Source organism: Magnolia sinica, chromosome 4, assembly GCF_029962835.1.
Source record: "Magnolia sinica isolate HGM2019 chromosome 4, MsV1, whole genome shotgun sequence".
NCBI lineage: Eukaryota > Viridiplantae > Streptophyta > Magnoliopsida > Magnoliales > Magnoliaceae > Magnolia > Magnolia sinica.
The window spans coordinates 100,366,058-100,377,993 of NC_080576.1; the positions used below are offsets into that span (position 1 = coordinate 100,366,058).

Sequence of the window (11,936 nt, forward strand, 5' to 3'; positions counted from 1 at the left end):
GGGAAGATGGACAAATCCCAGCCATTGGATCTGTGCACTGTCACCCATTGCATGCAGAGGAATGATCACATACCCTGACAACAGGTTAAGCTCGCCATGGGGCTCATACATCATACATCTGAGCGGTGAAAGATGTTTAAATCATCGCTAAGGTAAACTGTGGTGAAAATCATATTAATCCAATCGGTAATAGGGGCCACGCCTATATTGGAGTAAGATCGTTGGCCGTCCATTTTTCTTGATGGTGTGGCCTAGTGAATCAGTGGATCAGTCTGATTTTCACGCCAGATGATCCTCATAGTGGGTCCCACCTATTGCAAGGCTTGGATGTCATACACGTGTGAGATGTTGGCGGAAAAGAAGTTGCAGTGGCAGGAGTTGTGGGGTAGATAGCATGTATGTGAAAAAAGTCTGATCACTAGGGATGGATGATCGTCCCAGAATCTGTCTAGATAGGAAGATCCTAACCATCCATTCTCCAGCCTTTTCTAGTTGACCAAGGTTATATTTCATTTGCGACTAGGGTTGAAAGTTGGGCCGGTTGAACCTGCCAGACTAGTGACCCAACAACATTGGGTTGGGCATGGGCACGATGTATTAGGTTTGGTCTCAAGCTTGGGCTATATAAACACCCACACGATGAAACTTGGGTGAGGCTCGAGGCTCGAGCTGAGGTTTCGAGTTGCCCGATCTAACCCAAACCCAAGCAATGTATATAAGTCACTTATAAATGATAATTGAGTGTGGATCATTTATGTTGAAGGCAAAAGAAATTTCAGTACCACTGGGTCTAATTGGTCCACGTCATTGGTGATGAGTCAAGCTACTAAGATATGCTAGAGTTCTCTCCTAAATAGATAGCCTGCTACACAACGCGGCTTTTAAAATAGTTGTCTTACATTTTAGCTTGGTTATATATATATATATATATATATATATATAACTATACAAAAAATAAAATGTATATTGAAATATAATAGGCTAATATAATAACAAAAATATTAGCATATATTCACCTGACCAACCTGACTAACTCTATTGAGCCCGCCTGTGTTTGGCTTGGTTTGAGAATTGTCAGCTCGAGGTTGGATTGAGTTAGGGTTGAGATATAGCAACCTTGGGTTGAAGTAGAGTTGAACACTAACCCGGGCCAACCCATCTGACTTTCAGCCCAATTTGGGACCATAGTAACAGGACACCCAAGTGAGATTGAGAAAAATGGACGGTGGATAAAAAGACACGATAACAAGAGGACCAAACTGCCCTTGTTCTCCGATGGGAGATAGCGGGTCTGACTGAGTTCACTCAGGTCGAGTTAGCCTTTTCACTCGACTCTGCCCTGCCTTTCAAGACGTGTGTTCTCCATGCGCAGCGGGTCTGGCCGAGTTGACTCACGTTAGTCATATCGAATTCGTCCGTAAAAAACCAGGTTGCTCTCATAACGCGGATTGCGTGTTGAGCCCAACTCCACGGAGCTACGTGGTTAACCCAAGACTCTGTGGGGCCCACCGTGATGTTTATGTTTTATCCATGCCGTCCATCCATTTTTCCATATCGTTTAGGATGCAAACTCAAAATTGAAGCATATCCAATGCTCAAGTTAACCACACCACAAGAAATAGTGAGGAATGAACGCCTACCGTTGAAAACTTCCTGGCCCACAAAAGTTTTGTATCAAGCTGATATTCTTGTTCTTATTTCATCCGGGACTTTGTGACCTTGTTAACAGGTTGTATTGTGGGCCCTAGGAAGGTTTCAACGGTGGACGTCACTATCCCACTGTTTATTCTGGTGGGGTTCACTTGAGATTTGAGTATGCTTGAAATCTAGGCTCATGCCCTAATATGAACTGGGAAAACGTATGGACGGCGTGGATAAAACACATACATCACAGTGGCCCCACATAGTCCTTACACTACGTAGCTCGGTTGTGTTGTATTCACCGCGCAAACCGCATACCATCATTAAAAAGGCCACACCATTGGAACCAATGGACAATCAACAGTCTGACTCAACGTACAGGTGTGGCCCCACGTAAGACTGATTTTTGAGAAAGGTCATCTTGATGGTGGGGCCTTCCGTTTATGGTGGCACCGAAGTTCTGCAAAAGGTGTTATGTCGGCGTGAAAAAGGTGCTATATCATCAGTTCTCGACTACGGACTACCTTTATCCTCACCTAGCGTAACAAAGCTCTTGACCAATCCAACGGCCACCCATCGTTTCAGTCACGAATCCCCAGCCGTCTGATTCTCCTGACCAATTGATCTTCTCCAAAGTAGAGGGACGCGGAATGATTGCGTTCTACCCCCGCCCGTCTTTAGCCATGAGGGAGCAGTTCTGTGGGAGTGCCCACCGTGATGTATCTTCATTATCCACGCCGTCCATCCCTTCTCTCATAGTATTTTAATGTACGTGCATAAAAAATTATGCAGATCCAACGTTCAAGTGGACCACACCATAGATGACTCTTGCATTTAATGTAATCCAACCCAAACAAAAAGTGAGCATTGGATGTACTTCATTTTTGTGCTTATATGTACGACATGGATAAATAGATACATCACGGTGGGCCCGCCCACAGAACTGCCCGTTCGTGGCTGGAGGCGGGCGGGGGTAGGACACAACCCGCGTGCAAATTAGGAGCATTGTACTCTAGCACGCTGACATTTTTCAGCGTAACATAATTTACTACGTGGCCCGCACATCCTCTTGAAAACGGCCGCGGCTTGCGTATTGAGTGAACTCCGTGGGGCCGTTACGAGGATATATATATTATCCACACCGTCCATCCGTTTTACCGGCTGACATGAGCCTGTTTTCACCGCCTACGGATTTCTTGATCATCCGGGCCTGAGATGACGACAGAAGGAACGGAAGTTCACTGATGCTAAGTATAAGTGATTAGTTTGATTTAGTTTTATCTTTTGAGCCGTGCTATATATTTTCAAGAGAGCTAGAATGACATCTATGGTGTGTTAGAATGTTCTGGAGTCACTACTAGTTAAACTGTGGCTTCAAAATCTACGATCGACCAGAATCTGTACAATTGCCGAATAGATTAGAGGTCCAAAATCTGTATAATTGCCGAGTAGATTAGAGGTCCAAGGAACCTTTTATTAGAATAACCCATATACTGATCTGCACCATAATGATGGATAAGGGTCATGATTACAGAAAAGGAATGGATAGACACCATTTTTCTCTTGTACACCTGTACGATTTATACTTAGCATGGTTTTATTAAATGTTTTAGGGATTTTAAAGATCTTTATTGTGTATTTCCAATCGGATCACCGTTGAGCTTAGTCCAAGAGTCTCTGTTGTGCATTTCAAAGAGGATCATCGTTGAGCTTACTCTAATGATCTCCATTGTGCATTTCAAGAGCACCCATCTACCATCCATAGTGTCCCATTGGCGATCATAATGTCTAGGTGCAATCCATAATTAACCAGGTGTGATCTAAAGGCTCTATATGTGATCTCGATGCTCATCAGTGATTGAAGTGTGATCCCAATGCCCATCGGTGATCCAAAGACCCCATCAGCAATCCAAGTGACCATAAATCTCATTAGTGATCCAAGTGAGATCCCAATGTCCATCGGCGATCCAAGTGTGATCCCAATGCACATCGATGATCCACATAGCCCCATCAACAATCCGTATGAAATTCCAATGTCCATCAGCAATCCACAGATTCCCATCGACGATCGTAGTGTTCCATCGGTGATCCACACTACATATGCTAAAAAAAACCCACATTGATATTGAAAATGACATTAACCTTCTATTGAGGGGGACTATCAGACTCTCCTCTCTCTCACAAGCTCCCACTATTGATACCCAACCCAAAAAAAAAAGTAACTATGGAGGGGGCCCACCACACTCTCCTCAATTTTACAAACTCCCACCATTAATACCCACAAACAAAAACAAAAATAATATCCAAAAAGCCATTATTATCCTTAAATAAACCTACAATTGGCCACCATAGTTTATACGTTGGAGAGTGATAGAAAATCTTTAAAAAACACTCATTTTTCACTCGGAGAGTGTAGCGAGTATGTCGGACTGTCGTCGGAGTGTCACCAACATGTGTAGTGGACTCCCGTACAAACTTTCAACTGTCATGGAAGCTTTGGCTTTTCGTGGTTACCTCCTGGAAAAATAGAGAGAATGAAAAGAAAAATGGAAAATGACTCTCCTGCGGCAAGGCCCCACAGTAAAGCCCTTTCGGATATCTTATGTGGAGCTCATTTGCTTGGCGTTAAGTAAATTCACCTCGTCCAAATGATAGAGATTTTAATTTCATGTTATTGGCCCGAGTTTGAAGGCCTCATCACCAATGGATCACACCAGATAAAACAATTTATAATAAAACAAACAACATTGATGCCATTGTGGGACATAGAGAGCTTCGATAGAAAATGGAAAAACACTCTTATGTGGTTCATGGTTGTCCAATTAATATGAATAAATTGAATTTCCAAAGGACTGGGCCCAATTATGCTTTAGTGGGACCCACATTCCCTTATTTGAAAAAAGGGTTTTCAACTTATGAGATAAAGCTACCGTCGTATGTTCCAACAGATGGTAGAAGGGCATTTTTGTCCTAAAAACTTAAAAAAGCACTTTAGGGCAAAAAAAAAAAAGAGTTATGGGAATTGTAGCCAAAACCTTTACTTTGTCTTATAAAACCCACAATAATAGGGTAGTATTCTAATAATCTTAGATAAAAAAACTCAAGTCACACCATACGAACACGACAGTGATTGAACGCCCACACTAGAAACTTCGTGGGGGCCACAAGTTTTGCACTAGGATAATATTTGTGCCTAGAGTTTATCTGAGTGGTAATAATCCCATGAACAATTTGGATAACATATAAACATCCTAGATTTCCTGTTGGCTTTAGGATGGTTTCAATGGTGGACAGTTCTGTCCCACTGTTTTGTGTTGTGTGTTCCACATGAGTTTTGGATTTCCTGATTTTTAGAGTTTTGTTCTGTTGTAGTCCTGCAAACTGATGGACATAGTGGATTTATGATGGGCATCTCTGTGGACCAAATTGTTTACACCCATTTTCAACGTCTTAATATGGACCAATGAAAATATGCGATGTGTTGACACTACGTGCTTGGTAACCATAAAAATCATACCTGCACCTCAGAACATCTTCATTTGATCTTCCTTTGGTGATATGCACTTCGTTATCAATGTGGATGCACAAACCTTAACATGCCTTTAAGGGAGAGAACCGTCACTTGCCACGTGGCCACGATTGAACAAACCAATTAATGCGGCCACGTGCATGACACGTCTATAAAGACTCACCAAGAGATAGAATCCTATTAAGGATCCGGTTATGATATACTCGGTAAGGTTATCTCTCATAGTTCTTTTAAAATGAAAGATTTTTTCAGAGACGTTCAGAGAATTTCCTACAGTCGCGAAGATCCTGAATGTTCGAAGATTAGGCTAATATCCAAGTAAATCCAACTATAGTTTGGTCACAAATTAGGAGAGAGCGAGCATTGGGTAGATCAGGTCCAATTTCGTACATCAATTGAAATTAAGAGAATGGGAGAACTTGACGAAAGATTTGATTCGACTCGTTCGATAACAGATCGGTATTAAAGTGGCCCCAGTCTATCTAATCCCTCTAGCACTCCAAACCAACAAGGGAGCAAGCGTTCAAGTTAAATGTAAGAGGTGGGCCATTAGACGAGTAGCCATGATCAATTTGAGGTCTTGATTGATCCCAAATTCAATTAGTGGGCTACGATCACCTCCTATAAAGGGATCAACTATGAAAATAAGATACAAGAAGCCATCAGTTTCGCATCTATCCGAAGATCTTCCTACTCGGAATGCATGACGAATACGCGAAAGATACAGGATCAAAAAGGAAACTCAACAGAGGTTTAGCCACCTCTACAACTTATAAAAGGAGCACGCAAAGAAGAGCTCGAGACCCCATGCCAAACACATCTACTTTTTACAATTCATCTATCATTTATAATCTATCTTTACTTTTATCTTAGTATAGCTTAACCTTAGCTCTAGCATAAATCACTACTATCCAGCTTTCATGGCTAGAGTAGCGTAAGATTAGATTAAATGTCAATGATCCTAAGTTATTGGATCTTGATCAATTGAGTTCTTAGTTGGGTGATCACATCTCTTTAGTCACATTCTTTTGATATTTGCCTTGATCATCTGTTCTTATATACAAATTATGTATTTACCTTTTGTTTATTTATTTATTTTTGGTTGTTTTGATACTTTATCGATTTTAATGGGTTATACGTTTGAATATTAATAAAATTGATATTATTTAATATTCTTTTTATTTATTTGTTTATATCTATTCCCTTGAAGAGTATAATTTTGAATGACTAGTGAAAGAGCAAGTCATTAGTACGCAGGGCAAAAATATTTCATTTAAAAAAGCTAACCTTCACCTTTTTACAAGTCGCCGAATTGTTGTTCACAATTTCTTGAGTTCGCTTTTTTCACCATTTCCCTCGCCATTCATTGAATTTGGGGATTCGTTTGGACGGACGTTTTCTTTAATTAACATTTTATGGCGCATGAGCATCATCCACAGGAATCGCCTGAGTCTGATATAACTAGTTTTATCCACGTGGATAGTATAATCCTCAATCTGGGCCGTCCGTTGAGTCTATCTCCCTCTTGATTGGCCATCTTTGAAAAATCGCTACAGCAGTAGTTTTAGAAACTTGGATATAGTAATCATCCATCTGGACCATCTATCAAGTTCATCTCACTCTTCATGGGCCATTTCTCAAACATTCACTCATCATGCGATCCTAACCATTAGACCGTTTGTTTTTCTTTTTGTAATTGTCCAATCCAAACCTGCTAATCGGACGGTTAGAATCATCCCATCAAATGGTTCCAGCAAGACATTCTTCAGCTAAGTGGGTCCCACTGGGTACACTGACCATCCAAACTCATGTTAGGCTGTTATTTCGTGGTGGGTTTTCCAGCGTCCGGCCACCGCGTGGATTAGCTTTAAAAATACGCCAGATGACGTGCTGAGCCATGCGAACCGTCCATCTTATAATTGTACTCTTTCGGCCAAAATTGCTCATTAGAGACCCTACATGATCGTTTCAAGAGGTGGCTTATTAATTGGATGGTCCAAATTCCAGGCATTCATCCCAGACGCAGATTTCCAGTTCCTGCGCTGGGAACCTAGGTGGGGCCCACCGTGATGTTTGTTAGAAATCCAACCGTTCATCCGTTTTGAAAGCTCATTTTAGGACATGTGATTAAAATTGAGCCGGATCCAAGACTCAAGTGGGCCATATGAGAGGGAACACTGGGAAAGAAATGCCTACCGTTCCAACCTTCCTAGTTCCACCTTGATGCTTTTATGCCATCTAAACCGTTTATAAGATCGTTCTCACTGGGATGAAATGAGAACACAAAAAATATTATACTGATACAAGACTTTTGTGGGCATACGAATGTTTCAACGGTGGCTGTTCAATCCCCACGGTTTCCCCTTGTATGGCCCACTCGAGTCTTGTATCCGGCCCATTTTTCGTCGCGTGTCCTAAAATGATCTTGCAAAGTAGATTGACGGGGTGGATTTCTCACAAACATCATGGTGGGCCACACCTCGGTTCCCAGCGCAGGGCGTCCATTCGCCCCTCGAGAGGAATGACGGCATGAACCGCTGAGTGTACGATATGTCCCATCTGTAACCGACAATCTGTGTCATATGCTCATTCATCAGGACCGTTCAATAGATTTGCTACCTCTCTCAATGGACCACTGTTGAAAAAGGCATCACGTTATGATACTTCCTTTGATGAGATTTTTGGGCCATAGGCAATCTAAGAGTTGTCCAATAACGTGATCTTTTCCCCAGGCTATTGATTAGACGGCTAGGATTGTCCAATAACGTGATCTTTTCATGGCTGCCCACCAATGGATGGTCCAGATGGACCACTTGAATGTTAGCGTGCCCCAATGCAAGTAGTTGCTTTGGATATTTTCTTTCCATACATTTTCCATATTCAAATGATCGGAACCGTTCAACAGGTAGGGCCCACTGTCTACTGCCCTAAGGCTGAAAATCGTAAGAACAACTGATCCTGACCATCTGATCTAATTGAATTCTCATTTTAAACATCCATTCGGTGGCACCAGTTTGATTGTGAGGCCCATGCCATTGTTGAAAGTGCACAGGCCTTACACGTGGAAACGAGGAACGTGTATGATATCCCAGCCACTTGTCAAGCGACCCTGCTGTCAAATCTGGCCGTTGCAATCATCACGAAGGACAGCCGTGGTACAATTTCAAAATATACACGTGGCCAGCCCTACGATCTGCATGCTTTCGAGACGTAAGATGTACCTGCTGTGGACTATCTTCTGAGAGGCTCCGATGTTTCTCACGTGTGCCTCACTTTTCACACGTGAGATGGTTACACAACCATTTGTCCCACCCCGCAGTACTGAAGAAGAGAATCATGCGATCCACTGACTTAAACAGTCCCGCGAGACACCGCATTCCTCCCAAAAATAATAAAAAATCAAACCCAAACGATATTTTTCCGGACCTGTTTAGTGGCCCGAGGCATAATAAAAAATGGTAGTCCTCAGACCACACCAACATAAATGAGGCCCACCTCGGTTAATGGTTAAGAATTCATTTGGCGAACCACGGCGTGTATGGCCCCAAACAAGTTCAAAATATCGATCGCACGTGCGATCATTTAGGACATGTGCTAACCATTGGCATCTTTTAAGTTTTAATAGTCCAATCAACGACCAGGAAGGGACCGACAGGACCATCCAAAAGCTGGATTTTCGAACCATGAGCCATACATGCTGGAGCCCACTGGATGAACGGCTCTAAATGATAGATCCTGGCCCGCATTTGCATTTAGGATTTGTAGTCCTTCGGACTACCATCCGTTTTCTATATTTTTGGCCTCGTGCTAACGTGGCAACCGATGCGATTCCTGCGGCCCTTCGTATATAAATCGAGTCTCGGTAGAAAAGGGGGAGAGGGGGGATTAGGGTTCGTTTTTCTCTCTTTTGGGGTTCCTAGGGTTATCGTGTCCCCCATGGCGCAAGGTAGCAGATCGAGCGGCGTTGTGAAGTGGTTTAACGGCCAGAAGGGCTTCGGCTTCATAACGCCGGACGACGGTGGGGAAGATCTGTTCGTCCATCAGTCGTCTATCAAATCTGACGGCTACCGCAGCCTCGCTGAGGGGGAAGCCGTCGAGTTCGAGATCGAGCAGGGCGATGATGGACGGACCAAGGCCGTCGATGTGAGTGGGCCCAACGGATCCTCCGTGCAAGGAGACCGGAGGGGTGGGGGAGGCGGCGGTGGCGGAGGCGGCCGCAGCAGCGGAGGCCGGGGAGGTGGGTACGGGTTCGGAGGTGGCGGCGGGTACGGTGGCGGTGGGTATGGCTTCAACGGCGGTGGCGGAAGAGGTGGAGGCGGAAGAGGCGGACGCGGTGGGAGGAACGGCGGTGGTGGTGGCGGGTACGGTGGTGGCTACGGCGGCAGTGGCGGAGGTGGCGGCGGAGGCGGAACTTGTTACAATTGCGGTGAGCCAGGCCATATGGCAAGGGACTGTTATCAGGGCAGCGGTGGCGGTGGAAGGAGTGGCGGCAGCGGTGGTGGGAGGTACGGAGGTGGCGGAGGCGGTGGCGGTGGCGGTGGCGGATCGTGTTATAACTGCGGGGAGCAGGGGCATTTTGCTAGGGAGTGCCCTAGTGGCTTGATGAAATGAAGTGGGTAGGTTTTTTTTTTTTTTTTCTCTCTCTCTTTTTTTTTTGGCTCTTTTTTTGGGTTCCCATCGGATATTTTGAATTGGGTTTTGGTTTTTTGGGTTGTTGGTAGTGGAAATCTGACCGTTGATGGAGGTGGGTCCGGTTTTTCTCCTTTTCTTTTTCTGCTGATATGCGTTTTTTGGACTTGTTTTTGGAGCAATCGTGCTTTGATGTGGAGGGAAGGAAAGGTTTGTTTTGTTTAGAGATTGAAATCCGTTCTCTCTCTCTCTCTCTCTCTCACTCTCTCTCTGTCTCTGTCTCTCCTTATATACATATATGGTTTTATTAATGGATTAGGGTTTTCTCTGGCTTCTATATGCGTTGATATACCACTTTTTTTTTAGTTATTCTGAGATGATTGCTTGTGAGTGTCTATCTCTGATTATTGTTGCAGTTCATGTTGGTTGTTTAATGTTATTGTTTTTTTTTTTCTTCTTTTGTATGCATTTGATTGAAGTGAGAGTGTGTGTTTGTGCATATTGGATTTTGGGATGTGAAAATTTTAATGGTTTTGCTGATTTTATCATGTATGTGATCTGTGATTGAATATCTGTCGCTGCTGATTATATCTTTTAAGTGGTATGTGATTCAATATCTATCACTATAGGGGTTTGTTTGGATTCCTGTAACTGAGGCTAACTGTAAATTATTTACAGGTAAATGTCTTACAATTTGTGTTTGGATGCTGAAAAATGCCTGTAAATTATTTTCAGTCTGTAAATCATTTTCAGGTTTCAGCCCTCTACAGGCTCTCCATTTATAGCGTAACCGCTATACATGGAAAGATTGGTTCTCTGTTTAAAGAACTTAAACAATTTACAGGTTATCTAAACACAGACAGTCATTTACCTGTAAATCATTTACAGCATACGGCCAAACAGGACAGACTGCACTTAGGTTACTTTTGGGTAGGGGATGTCCCAGTCCTATTTTGGTGGGTCCCATGCCCTTGATGTTTTTTTTTTTTCACTGCAATATAGCAGAGCTTTCCTTTGATTCAGATTTTTTCCTTGCAACTTTGAAAATTTCAATTGAAGTTGAGGAAACCGCTGCTTCAGCGCTTTTGATCCTGCTGCCCAAAAAGGATTTTGTGGGACTCCCTACCCAAATGATCCATAGAATCCCTGCTTGAATTTTGTTTCCTTTGGATTCTTTGTTTTCATACCGTTTGTGCTTGTTCATGTCATTGCTTTGGGATCTTTATCTGAAACCTATTTTGATTTTTATTGAATCTAAATATTGTTATGGATTAATTTGACTGACTGTTTCCTGTTGCATTTCATTGATTTGTGATCGTCTCGAATCTCTTTTTTTTTTTTTTTTTTTTTTACTCCATTTATAGTATGTAGCAAACATGAAGGATTTGACGTATATTTCTGTCATTGAACATTCACCCTTACACATTGGAGAAATTGTATGATCCTCAACCCGAGGATATGCTCGAGGCTTTTAGTTTGTACAAATTGGGCCCATGGTTCAGTTATTTGGACTTGTTGTGTGTTGCTTACCCAGCATTGGTGGACCATACACCAGAAATCTCACTGCCAATCTTGGGGCCTTTCTTTGCTGAATGTGTAATATAACTCTGCATTTCTTTTTCTTGGTTTCATATTGCATTGCACAATCAGGAAAGATAGCACTGCCCTATTAAAGAAAATTGTGGCATGTTCATTCGTCGTGGGGCCTAATAGGCCAATGGTCGAGATCACTGAACCATGGTCCCCACTTGTACAAACTGAAAATCCAAGAATACAATGTATATCCTCGAGTTAAAGATCATTAGTTCTTCTACCATACTCACCATATGATAATATAGTGTTTTCATTGCCATCATTATCTTGTGCTTAATTAACATTGCAACTTCAGATAATCCAATCAAACCAATACATCAATTAGCAAACTCATTAACAATTGGCTGAACAGGGGTAGGATATGTAATGTCACTTGTCAATGTTGTTTACATTTATGATTGAATAATACATGCATTGGTTGTTACCATTGTTAGCAGACAGGTCAAGATAATAGCAGCGCCTGCTTGTGCACTGAATTAGTGGGTCACCCCGTAGGAGGCCCTGGTCCTTGCAGAAATGGTGGTGGGCTTAGAGAAAGGTTGCA

The 11,936-nt window shown here is 42.7% G+C and overlaps 1 protein-coding gene across 1 annotated transcript; it reads left to right on the plus strand.

The window, feature by feature from the left end:
* Positions 1-9,035: 9,035 nt before the first annotated feature.
* On the plus strand, positions 9,036-10,033 carry LOC131243512 (glycine-rich protein 2-like). The gene has a single exon (XM_058242905.1). The coding sequence runs from the start codon at positions 9,107-9,109 to the stop codon at positions 9,779-9,781; it is 675 nt and encodes a 224-aa protein (XP_058098888.1). The 5' UTR covers positions 9,036-9,106; the 3' UTR covers positions 9,782-10,033.
* Positions 10,034-11,936: the final 1,903 nt, after the last annotated feature.

Bases quoted from the DNA above. Each gene is read 5' to 3' on its own strand.
- LOC131243512 (XM_058242905.1), top strand. From the start codon at position 9,107: ATGGCGCAAGGTAGCAGATCGAGCGGCGTTGTGAAGTGGTTTAACGGC.